The sequence below is a fragment of the Pyxicephalus adspersus genome, chromosome 11 (genome assembly GCF_032062135.1).
Source record: "Pyxicephalus adspersus chromosome 11, UCB_Pads_2.0, whole genome shotgun sequence".
NCBI classification, from domain to species: domain Eukaryota; kingdom Metazoa; phylum Chordata; class Amphibia; order Anura; family Pyxicephalidae; genus Pyxicephalus; species Pyxicephalus adspersus.
This window is the reverse complement of record NC_092868.1, coordinates 43,277,891-43,291,090: the sequence shown is the minus strand read 5'-3', so window position 1 is coordinate 43,291,090 and position 13,200 is coordinate 43,277,891. Positions and strand designations below refer to the sequence as shown.

General features: G+C 35.6%; 1 protein-coding gene across 2 annotated transcripts in view; it reads left to right on the top strand.

Moving 5' to 3' along the window:
- The window catches only part of CFAP74 (cilia and flagella associated protein 74), an 83,872-nt gene that overhangs the window by 23,622 nt on the left and 47,050 nt on the right, over window positions 1-13,200 (top strand). For both annotated transcript variants that reach the window (XM_072425653.1, XM_072425651.1), the window contains exons 12-21: window positions 156-326; window positions 2,895-3,062; window positions 4,246-4,364; window positions 6,498-6,564; window positions 7,952-8,041; window positions 9,539-9,712; window positions 10,435-10,615; window positions 11,443-11,549; window positions 12,147-12,269; window positions 12,996-13,117. In XM_072425653.1, the coding sequence (XP_072281754.1) occupies window positions 156-326; window positions 2,895-3,062; window positions 4,246-4,364; window positions 6,498-6,564; window positions 7,952-8,041; window positions 9,539-9,712; window positions 10,435-10,615; window positions 11,443-11,549; window positions 12,147-12,269; window positions 12,996-13,117 (1,322 nt within the window). The remainder of the gene's footprint in view (window positions 1-155; window positions 327-2,894; window positions 3,063-4,245; window positions 4,365-6,497; window positions 6,565-7,951; window positions 8,042-9,538; window positions 9,713-10,434; window positions 10,616-11,442; window positions 11,550-12,146; window positions 12,270-12,995; window positions 13,118-13,200) is intronic.

The following is a 13,200-nucleotide window of genomic DNA, read 5'->3' as shown; positions in this document are numbered from 1 at the left end:
TTTTAGAATTTGTCTTTATTTTTCTATTCAATGATTTTCTAATTTTGTATTTTGTCCTTTATGTCTTGTTATTGCTGGTAAACATTTTTACTTGTTTGTTAGAAGCTTATTTGTCTTTAATATTGGGTCATTGTGGCTTTCTGGTTTTCTTGCAGAGGAAGTGGAGGTCTCCATCTCCTGTGTCATCTGATGAAGAAGATGGCTCATCCATTCAGCAATCACCTGATGTAGCACAAGAGATTACTCCCGCACTGAAGGAGGAAAGTGAAAGCCTTTCTCAACCAGAATTTATGGGATTGTGGAATCAAGTCTACAAGCCTTATAAGGTAACAATGGGTGGTGGTGGGGGTGATAGTTATGAAGTTGGCCTTATATAATATTACTATATGCCAATAGATTGGAAATAGTCTATGGCTCTCATTTATTAAAGCTCTCCAAGGCTGGAGAAAGTACACTTTCATCAGTGAAGCTGGGTGTTCCAGCAAACCTGTAATGGATCTGGTCTACAATTAAAAACATGAAGGCACATTCAAAGCCTCTGAAGTTGTGCTTGAACTATAGTAATCAGTGAGACTCTTGTGTGTGTTACCCTACCAATTCCTAGGAATAAAACCATAAGTGGCCCTTCTGGAATCTGTATTTTCTTCCTTTGTAAGTCTGCAACATTATTATTTCATCTTGGCATGGTAAGGATAAAAAACAATACATCTCAATTATTGTCTCCAAATGCGTTTTATTTACACTGGTTTATTAGCTTGTCACAGCTGTATTTTTTGTTTAAATATGCCTCTTGTCTCTATTTGGAAACAGTTGCCTTAATTTCATTAGGTTGACTATTATCATTACTGCCTTAAGCTACGTACACACTTCCAATTATTATCGTCGGAAAACGAACGACGAACGTTCCTGCACGATATACACGAACGATCGTATAGCACCGATCCTGCACATAGAGGTAACGACACGATCGTTCGTAGATATTGTACACACAACCATGGACGATCAACGAACGACCGTACACACGAACGATGTTCAACGATCGTCGTCCAATCCGATCCGCCGGTCCGGTCGTTCGTTTCCAGCGACTTTCCTCGTTCGTCGGCGTCGTTGGTTACTTTTTTACGAACGATTTTTTGCCCAAACGATTGTTCGTCGTTCGATTGGAACGATAAAAATTGGAAGTGTGTACGCACCTTAACTCCCTAACACCTTGATAATAGGTGGCTCCAAACATGGGTTTAAATCACCTGTCCTAGAGTCAATTTAAACAGAAACTATTCCTGTGTTTGCACCAAAATCCAAAAATAGAATTATAAAAACAGATCTCCCTGTTGTAACCATTTCAAAAATCTATATGTAAACATATTAGTATCAGAAAAAATATGGAAGAGGAGCTAATGAAGCTTAAAGGAAAGCATTTGCAGTTATGATCATTAAAGACTGAATGTTCTGGTTTCTGTACAAGTCAATTAGTGACTAGTTCACCTAAAGGTATACACTGATAATAATATGCTTTCAATGTGAATCTATCTATCTACAGAGAATATATCAGTTAGTTACATGTGCCAGTAGTAGGAGGAGAACATACGCAGGAGTTTCAAACAAACTGTCTCTACCAATCTAAATATCAGTTATATTTAGGTGGATATGTCATTCACTTGTACATATTATTAATGTCATAAAAATCATTACATCTGCATGCTATTATAAAAACTATGTAAAGTAATCTCAGGAATATTTAATCTGGCTGTTTTGATGCAGAAGCTGCTTTAGTTGTTTTTCTGCTGTTTACCTCTAAGCTCTGATCAGATCTGACTGGTTAGAATAGAAAGCCCTTGATATATGTCTATACACTGATTTCCCACAAAGAGGTGATTATCCTCTGCCTTGTCCTTCTGTCTTCCCTGTGCTCTGTCCTCCCTCCCGCCTCTGCACTGTCCTCGGCCATGCATCACATTGTGTTTGTTGACTCATGTGATATACATAACTGAACATGACAGCCGTGCTGGTAAATTTGAATTCATTTCACGTAGGTATTTGCAATTCTATGAGCTTGTGGTATTTAATTAATTTTTGTTCCTTCATGTTTAGCAGCCCATATTGACTATTTAAATTTGCACGCTGCCCAAATCACTGTCTTGGCTCAGTGGGTTTATTGAAATGTTAGCAGTATTATGTTCTATCCTCAGCATGGGAATACCTTTTGAAACTGGTAAGGTTCCTACAAATTGGTGCTTCAGTTTGGGGCCAGATATTTATATTTGGAGCTGCCTGTACATGTAATCTTTCTTGTAGCATTTTTGTTAGTAAAATAAAAAAAAATTAAGCATTTTATTTACAGTTATTAATATATTTGTATGTGGTCTGCATACTTTTTAAACAACATGTTAAAAAAATAAGAACACAAGAACAGTATTTACTATCTCAATAAAAGTGCACCTCAACAGTACATTGCTCCTTACTTCATTCCTGCTACACCAGTTCTTGCCTTAAGTGCTGTGAAAATCCGGGCAGAACATAAAGTACCTAACATTATGGATATGCCCAGACAGCCTAACACCTTCTGGGTTCAGCTTATTACACATTTATTTTCTTGTTATTTAATATTTGTCATACATTAACACCCCCTGTAACTATATTGGGAGCCGCCAATTTGTAAGTGGGTAGCTAAATGAACCATTTACCTTGAATATGTGTATTTCAATGGCCTGGCAGATAGGTTGTTGCTAGATATTGTGCAGTAGCAAGATCCTATAGGAGTATATACTATACCAATCTAATGTTGTATGGGTCATCATAAGCAAAAACAGGAAAGGATTCTAGTACTAAGGTAAGAAATATACACGGTTAGTCTTTGATTTAATTATTTTGCCCTATTATTGTGTTATCCATAGGTACCAAAAGAGGATGCTAAGCCTATTGGTGGCAGTAAAATGGAGAAGGACATTATGGCAGCATCTTTGAGAAAGCTCCGGAGTGGAATAGTTGAAAAGCAAGTTGTTTCCGGACATGAATTTAAGGGTTGTCCATTTTACAGTAAACCAAAAATGATTCATTTTAAGGTGAGAGCAGTAAATAGAAAATATGGTCTGAAACGTATGTTGTAGTCAATAGTGAACCTGTTTCTGAAGGAATAGTTTGAATTGTTTTGCTAAAGGCAGCCATGAATATAAAGCACATAAGAGTGCTCCCTTGTTCACAATGCATGGTCTCTCTTTTTCTTAAATTTTATTTTCTTTATTTATATCAGTTACATATTGAACAGTACCCTTTTTAGGGTACATAAAAGCAGTACATAGAGCTCAATGTCCTACTATATATAATATGAAAACATTCAAACCTTGTGCAGAAAGCTTTGTGGGATATAACCCACAGAGACATGAAAAGATCATAAAAAAACTTAATACACGCTGTATACATTGTATATGTCCTGGAATTCAATAACTACAACTCATTTGCCACTATTATGTCCAATTAATTCACTGATATATTTTATAAGTAGTATTTAGAAAACATGGCCTTTGTAGATAAAACAGCGGTCTATCTAAAACAGATTGCATATGTGAATATGCCATGAGACCCCCTTACATTTTAATTAGGGTTATGTAACCTGCCTATATCCTTCCCACAACTTTAAAGATGTAGGCAGAGGCAATTCTACGGCTTTGACTAAGGCTATGTACGTCAGATGATTCTTGGCCGATACAAGATGCAGGGCTCATCTCGGATGAGAATCTCACGTGTACAAAGGCTGTCCGACATCGTTTTTGGATTTGTCCTGGTGGATCTATGAATGACAGGAGTAGAGCTCAGTGGGTGCCGCTCACTCATTCTCTGCCCTTCTCTCTCCAAAGAGCAAAACAGCATTGTACGTATAGTGCTTGTTCATTCATCTTTTAGTCACTTGTCCTTGGAAAATCAACAAAAATCTAGTATGTGTACATAGCCTAAGCAGCAAAAGTCAAAAAGAAAACAAATGTAACCAGCAAATTTAAACTTATGAGAATGATTCCATCAAAAATAATGTCCAGCCCTTCTACAATGTATCCAGTAGAGCATATTTAGGCTGTTTTGAATTTTCACATTTTGCATGTATTTTAATGCCCTGTGGTTTACCACAACCTAAGGTTAAACTCTATTGTACACTCTAAACATAATTAACTTTTTTGGACACTTTTGGCTTATCATTAACACAGGAGTCTATAGTCTAAATGATACATTATTTCCTTTTTATTTAAATTTTAGGACCTTGAGGTGGGTAAGACCTATAGGAAAAAAGTCACTTTGACAAATGCGTCATATACAATAAATTTCTGCAAATTGGTGGAAGTGAGTGAACACCTGAAGGACTTCATCATCATACAGTAAGGAATTGTTTGCTCTAAATTTGAAATGGACCCACTTTTATTATCTGAGTATAAAAGTAATTTACCTACTTTTTTGTAATTGTAAAATGTTCTAATTGCATATTTTTAGATGTCTTTGAATCTATCTATAAAGGTTTGTTTAATCATCTGGTAAATCAATCAACTACTGCCACATATCCCTTGATCAGTTGAACATAAACACCTAAAAAGCCCAAATGGGACATTTAAGCAGTAATACATTACATTATTTTACCCAAATTTTATTAAGACATCACATAAAAACAAATAATTTATTTATCAAACGTTTAAAAAAACAACATAAAAACAAATCCACCATCAGGTGTATATACCCAGATAAAATGGGGGACTCTACATCATGTGGAGATCTCTCTTTGAATCTATAATTTAAATCTATCATTTCCTTGTTCCTTGTTTTGCACTTGTATTTCTCTACAAAAAAATATGTTTTAGAGGAAAACAAGGAGCTGTCTTTGAGTGTAGAGGAAGTGATGAGTAAAGGAAGATACAATTCACAAGCTAATAGAACAAATGTGTGACATTGCAGTGATAGATTTTCATAGTATCGCTCATATTTCATATTGTTACCCATCCAGCTTTCAGATAGTGTGGTAAGAATGTAAAGATGTGATATGAAAAATAATGAAACTGCATTGAATAATTCTGTTCTGAGCTCTGACATGTTATATTTAAGATGTTTCTGTAAATTTACTAACATACATATATGAATTTACTTGTAGGAATTTGTATTAAAAAAAAAAAACTTTCAGGTTAATTTATGGAAGATGCTGTTGTTTAATCGTTAATGAAGGTATACTGTTCTTGCTTCACTACCTAGGGAGTCACTGGCTTTGGCTGTTACTGACTTAGCAGTAGGAGCAACGGATCTAAACAGTGTTTCTAACCCGCCGAGTCAGTTTTTCCTGCTGTGTATAATTATAAATATTGCACGCTATATTAACATTGTATTTATCCATGCACACTTTAGTATCCCTTCAAATAGTCTTTAACATTTGGGTAATTTTCCCCTTAATCCAACCTCCTGGACTAAATATGTTCACTTTTCTGTGTTCCTCCTCCATTTTGTTGCTCTTCAGTCCTTACTTTTTTAACCTGTCATATGGTGTAGAAGCTTGCATAGGGTTAAAGATGTCATCCTCTCCTTCATATGATAGTATCAGGGCCTGGCTATTAATCAAATGGGCATGAACATTGGGAGAAGATCACTTGCTTCCCTGTACCTTAAATGGCAGCTCTGATGGCACAGCAATTGGGGGAGTAGTACAAAGAAGGTACTTTAAAGGGGCTTTATCACTTTCCACTTTATGGTTTTAACCTAAAATTGTTCCCGGAATTATGTGTAAATTTTTGCACATTTGAGACATTAGAATGTAAGCTTCTTTTTGGGCCAAACGAAAGTAAATGATCCCTGTTTTCTGCAAAATCCTTTCAGAATATGTTCATGCTAACTAGAACAAATATATATTTCTGTAGAATATTCTTTACATAAAATTAATTTGTATTTGGGTTGGGTTGAATTTCAGTAAGCATCTACATCCTTTTTGATTCGTATCTGAAGTTGATTATTTCAGCACAGTGTAGACAGATGGTTGAGGATTGCGACATGTCCTAAAAACACTCACAGCTCAGTGTTCTATGTGCAGTGTGCCAAAACCTTATCCCTGAATTTGAAACTATCATTGGCTCCATGTAAAGTGTCCTAATTACTTTATCCTGGATTTACAATCCTACTGCAGATACCCAAATTGGATTTTCAACAACCAGTAAATTAAAGAACTCCTCAAATCAGTATAATATCACTTGGCCAAAGACAGGCTTGTTTTAAAGTACAACCAACAAATGTAAGTCAAACAAATCTTGCTATTTGCACAATAAGAGTGCCATTAATGGCCAGTGAATTGCTGTCACATGGGAATGGCAGGCGGACAGTCGAGTAAGTACGGTAAGTTCACTGGTAAGAAATTGACAGTGAAACTAAATCAGTGAGGTCTACTGTACATCAAAGGTTTTTCTGGCTAATGATTTTAAAGAAAACACATTCTGATAACCTCAAGGTGTCAAAATACTTTAACTTATTTTTGCCTTTTACAGATTTGACCCACCTGGACAAATGTCTCCTGGAATGTCGTGTGACATGGTAGTTACATTTAAACCAATGGTAAGACAACTTGAACGATACACATATGAAATAGTTACATATAATTATGCTGTTTTGAACTTGATGAAAATATCAGACAATTGAATAGACAATGTTAAGGGCTTCTTCTTGATTGATGTGCCAACAAATTTATGATGGAAAACCAGATTCCCAAAGGTGAATAGGGATGATTTTAATAAAGGAAGGTAGGCTGTTGACTTAGATAAGTGTAATATCACCCTGCAAGGAATTTTCACTTAGCATAGTAAATAAGGGGAAACTTTGCTGACTTAAACCATTTATTCTTGTGCAAGCAAAAATTGTGTTCTCTTTAGGTTTCCTTACATGTGTTAGGTATTCTTTGTGAACAGCCCAAATTCCTTTTAGTAGATCAGCCCAGATGTCTATTATCTGACACACGGACATTTTTAAAAAAATACTTTTAAAGAAAATCTAGTGGCCTGGTTGTGTCTGTCTCCTGGGTAGTCAATGACCCAGAACAAGCATGGAGATCCGAAAAGTCATATTAATATCATAAAGCCTAATCTGCATACTTTTTTAGGTAAGCATCTCTGAAAATACTGAAGCCAGTAGTTTAGCATGACATTGGGCAACTAACATTTTCAGAAGGCATGATCGGCAGTGTAAGACTCTAAACTTCCCTAGTAAAATTAATTATACAGCTGGATACAGTAAAATGTTCACGAGTGTAAAATATTCTCTATTCAGTGGTATTTGCCAAATGCAAAGGATGTATTGGAAAAAGATGGAGGCAAATTGTTAAAGAGGTCAAAGTCCGCCTAGGGCTGTACTACCAGAAGTAAAGTTTGAAATGCTGACTATCTTCTGCCCACTAGGTTTTTATTGTTGCTTGTGTATCTGTCTGGGATGGTTGCTTTGCAGCTAGCACCCCTATCTTGCAGCACTAGGTTCCTACGTATGGACCTTATCTGCATTAGTTTTCAGTTGCATGTCCACTGATGCTTTCTTTCACTTCCCAAAAACATACTGGTGGGTTAAATGACTCCTTCCTGATTTTGGACAATAGATTGCAATCCCTCTTGAAAGACAGTTAGCACTGTTTAATATATCAGCGCTGTGTAAATACATGATTAAAACATTAATTATATATAACATTTGCGTAGAGGTCTTACCTCTAGGAAATTTCCCAAGTGACACAAATACCATTAGAACATGTATAGTATTATTTTATTGACACTAATTGGTTATATCGGGAAGAGGCAGCTGATTAATAGGGGGATGCTTTAAATTAATATTTTAACACCATCTGAAAGTTATCAATTAGAGATTTGCTATGTCTTGATTAGAGTTGGGGTATCTGTGGCTGAACCTTTTTTTTATAAACTATGCTGCTTGCCTTAATGGATCTAAATTATTTATTATGCAGATTGATGACGATCTCGAAGGGGAAGTGAAGTTTCTGGCACAAACAGGTCCTTTCACAGTTCCTGTTAAATGTACTACTAAGAAGTGTGAGGTAACAGAGGCAGCTGTCAAAACTATACTATGATTGCCATGTATGTAAATAATCCTGGATAATGGGTGGTAGTATTGACATCAAAGAGGAGTTTTGTAAACTTCCCTATATTTACATTAGTTTTTAGAATTGACCTTTTAGTGATATAAACTAGTTAGTGAAACATGCTTTGAATCCCTAATCTCAACTATGTCCTAAAGGAAGGATTTTTAAAGTACTTTCCTTCTTTGAGACTCCTTTCTCTCACAAAGCCAAGCTAAGATTAACATACATGTTGGAGTCTCTGGATACAGTTTTATCTCTAGGTAGGTTAAGTTATTTTCTTTCAAATTGAAAAGAATAGCCAACACTGAATCAGCACTGGACAGCTCCTATGATACCATGTTTTATTTTATTAAAACAGAAGGCCTGATTTCTGAAAGCTTTCCACGGCTGGAGAGGATACACTTTCATCAGTGAAGCTGGGTGATCCAGCAAACCTGGAATGCATTTTTAAACAGTCTTTTGCTATTTGTTAGCAAATGTTTTCAATCCTGGACCATATCCATTGCACCTTCACTGATGAAAGTGTATCCTTTCCAGCCTAGGAGAGCTTTAATAAATCAGGCCCATTGTTGAAATGAACAGCTAACTCAGATTTGGCAAAATTCTGCCTTTAATTAATGCTGGCCATGTTGTTTGTTTATTATTTTTAAGAATGAAGCAAATAATGCTAAACACTTTTTACAAGCAGACATGCTAAGGTGCAAATGTAATAAGAAACTTACAATACTAAGATTACTGGGTGCTCCAGTTATAAAACAGGTAATCAGGCATTCCCTCAAACATTTTCTTGTGGGAATCTTCGGGCTTCATGTATTTTATTGACATTAATTGATTCCCACAAAGAAATGTTGTAGGGAATGTCGGATTTTCTGTTTCATAAATAGAGGCATAAGTGTCAAACCTATTTTGCTGTGTTTGCATGATGTTTATTTCTTGAAAAAATATAAATAAATAGATTTGAACCTTTAATATTATTAATACATCAAAATGTTTAGATAACTGATAGATGTGTGTTACAGAACTTTAAGCTGTGTTTACTATGTCGTAAGACTTTAAATAGGACATTAGAGGATTTAAGATGACATACTCACCCTGCCTTAAATCCTTAAGACTCATCTGATCTCTTGGAAATAAATACAGAAAAAGCTTTTTTACATCATGGAATGACTATCTGGGAGAGAGTATTCATTGCTTGCAATTATTCACTGCATATGTGTAATCTTTTTTCTTTATATTTTTTTAATTAGGTATAATAGTGCAGTGAACCGCTAATGAACAAAGTCGTTTGGCATATGGCCTGTGAAAAAAGGGAATGGTTAAATGTGAAGAAATATCTTCACATTTATTTTATGTTCTCCATAAAGTTAATTAGTCTGCTAGTTTTAGCCATCACCGGTGTTGTGAATATTAATGATAACCTTAATCAGAGCTGACCAAAAATATTTCTTACAGCTGGCTGTGGACAAGGAATACATTGACTTTAGCTCACATGTCATTGGAGAAACAGTGACACTGACAGTGACATTAACCAACCGTGGAGCTCTCGGGACAAACTTCCATGTAAGGCCATTGACTCACGTTAACAACATAAGAACAACGCCTGTAAAAGTCTTTTCTGAGCAAATGGTAGGTATTTATTAAAGCATTACAGAGCAGCTGTGGGCAAGATGTAAATTAATTTACTAAACTACTCATACAATATGCTCACTTTGTTATAGTTTGGGTTTTATTGAACCCCCCTATAATCTCTTGCATCCAAATTAGGTAGTGCTTTCAGGGAGTATTTGCAAGACAGGGCAGCCTCTTGCAGGTCATTTTGTTTTAACAATTTCAAAAATTCCAGCCAGATTCAAAACTTGTAGTAAAAACACACAGTAACACACAAACTGTGTTGCCATATGATACCATTTGTTGAATTGCATGACACCCTAACCCACATCCCCAATGCATCACTTTGAGCATGTTTTAGAGCACCATAAGTTGCAGTTATAGTCTCTGTGTGCATTTGGTGCGCTTGAAAGAAAAAACAGTACAGGGGTATTGAAAGGTCCTTTGTGTATTGGCATTCCTTTGAAAATAAAAAAGTTGCCCTATCATTACTAATATTAACATGAAGGTGATAACACACTGCAATAGTCGAAATCCTCTTTCATGGAGATGGAACGGGTGTGAATGCTTTTGAATGTTTGGTTTGTATCCATAATAGGGCTTTCCTACGATATATAATGATATAGTATTCACATTAGGACATATTTCATATAAAACATGTGAATTATCGTTCAAAGTTGTGAGTCGGTTTGTTTAGTATTTCAATGTAAGCAGCGATAATTTTTTTTTCTTATTCACAGATAACTCTAGTTTCTTCTGAACACATTTCTAGAGACACAAATACCTCTGTTTCCATAGATTCCATAAAACAGGAACATTTAGAGACTTTGGACTGTAACCAAAGCAAGTCTGTAAGAGAAACAACAGCTTCTCCTGATGAGGAAGCCGAAAGTTCAAAGCTACAAAGAGATGCTAGCACAGGTATGTTAGTTTTGGAGACATTTTCTTTTAATTCCTGTTGTACCAACTTTTTAATCCAGTTTAATTTTTCATAATATTTCTGAAAGTAAAATAAAAATTGGCTTTAGATATACTTTTAAACTGAAGTTCAGACACAATTATCTTTATCCACAAACATTGCCTTAGCTTAGTTGAGTTTCAATTTATTTTGCTCAATTGACAGCAGAGCTTTCAGAAATCTTTTCCAAAGTTAGGTGTATTCCAGCACCTGGGCTGCGATCACTCTCCTTGAGCCGGGCATCTGATGATATCAGGTCTAATAAAGTCTAAGTTTTCTGGTTACTGGTTAATTAAAAAAAAAAGTAAAAATAGTTGTCGACTGAGCCTAGACAGAGAATTATTTGGGTTCAATAGTAGCTTCAACTTAGGCTGGGCACACACGTGCAGTAATTGTTGTTGTCAATGACAAAAGACTGCATGATGCATGAACGAGCGCTGTACATACAGGACATACTGTACATACAGCATACATACTGCTCTATGGAGAGGGGAAAATGACCGAGCAGCACCCTCCTGCGCTCCTTCCCCTTCACTTTCATTATGATCGTTCATCCTCCAGATTCTCGTTCGTGAGGACGAGCTCTGAGGTGATTATCAGACAAGAATCATCTTATGTGTGTACGTAACCTTGGAGTTCAGTTTTAACTCTTCATCAAGACAAAAAAAAAACTAAAACATGTTTTTATGTGGACCGAGTATTCCTAATTGTCACAATGCAAGCATTAGTTTCCCTTTTAAGAGGACAGGCTATCTCTGCTTTCTACACCTGACTGAATGTTTGTTTGTAGATTATGTCAATGGAGAACCCCCTGTTGCTGCGGAAAACACACACAGTGGAGATGAACATCTGTATAATGACACTCAGGAAGAAACGGCAGATATCAAGCTGGGTGAGGTATGTGTAACAGTTTAGGAAAAACTGTCAGGGAGACCTTTATGTAGATCGCTGTATTCTGTCTCTCAGTCTGAGGCATAACCGAAAGCAAATCTGATAATATAACCCTTGTTTCTATTTTATTAAAATCTGGTATTTTCATTTTCCAATTTTTTTTTTTTTTATAAGAGTGAAACTGAATAAAATATAGGGTAACAAACAATTTACAGATCATGCTATTTAAATAAATTATTCTTTGCCTGTATGTTTGTTGGTAACCTGTATATAAAAAATAGAAAAGGGAGAACACACTTCCATAATGTCTATATACACTACCACAGTCTGTATTCTGATTTGCCTGTTTGCTTCACATAACCAAGCCACAGAAAGCAACTGCTCATTTGAAATTATTCACTGTTTGCCTCCAATTAGTATATATGAATAATATATGTACGACATTTCATATTATGTTATTTAAATAAATATATATATATATATATATATATATATATATATATATATATATATTACAACAGGGATTCCACTGTGACATCATTGCTAATCAAATTATTGTGCCACACTGTTTTTTGTCCAATGTAATCTTTATCTTTATTTTAGGTGAGGGATGGAGAAATAGGACCTTTTACCTCAGTTAAAATTCCAATTATTTTCACTCCAACTTTCCCAGGAAAATCAAGTGCATCATTTGAGATCACCTTTGCGAATCAAAGTTGCAAAGCCGTAAGTATTATAAATTTATGATGGCACATTGTAAAAGGAATCCTTTAGTTTATCTTACAGCATGGATGCCTCCATTACATATAAACATCAGGTGATCTAAAATATGATATATAGTATTTTAAAGTCAGTCAAGAATTTATATTCAATGTATACAATGTTTACAATGAAGAAGTCCGCTCTGATCAACTCAACAGCTGGAAGCTAAATACATAATGACCAGTAAAGGAAATCTAGGCTGGAAAAACCAGCAGGGAGTTGAAATCTAATTAGATATCCATAATTGGATATGCAGGTGCATCTATGAAGCTGAACACCTAAAAGGTACTCTCAAACTAAGAACCTCAGTAATTGTTTTATTTACTTTAACCCTGCACTATGTAATCCCTCTTCTTAGCCCATGTGACCTTATTACAGAGGCTGTAAAAGACCCATCCTTAGGAGCCAGGAGGTGACCAGCCAGCCTCTGTGACCAGTGATCAATCAGCTCAGTACTGTCACCTTGCTCATCTCTAGGGCCATGGTTCTCATGCACTGCAGACATCCTGTACATTATAGTGTGCAGGTAACTCTTTATCTCACATATCTGTAAATCTCGGTTCAAATTTAGTCATGTGAACTAGCCTTAAACACCTATTTTGGTTACATCTCGTTTATCTTTGTAAATTAGAGAACATCGAAGCAAGGTTTACTGAAAATTATTTTACTGTCTCCCTCCTCCTTTTTCAGATTCCAATCACAGTCACTGGGGTGGCTGTTGATGTTCCTGTGTATGTTGCAAATTCAAACGTTGATCTGAAGATTTGTACTTTTGATCGTCTGTACCAGGATAGTGTTGTTGTTAAGAACAGGTATGTCAACTTTCTGAAATTCCAGTTGCCAAAGTGATCAAAAAACTTCGAAATCTACTTTGTAGAATTTTTTTTAGAAATAA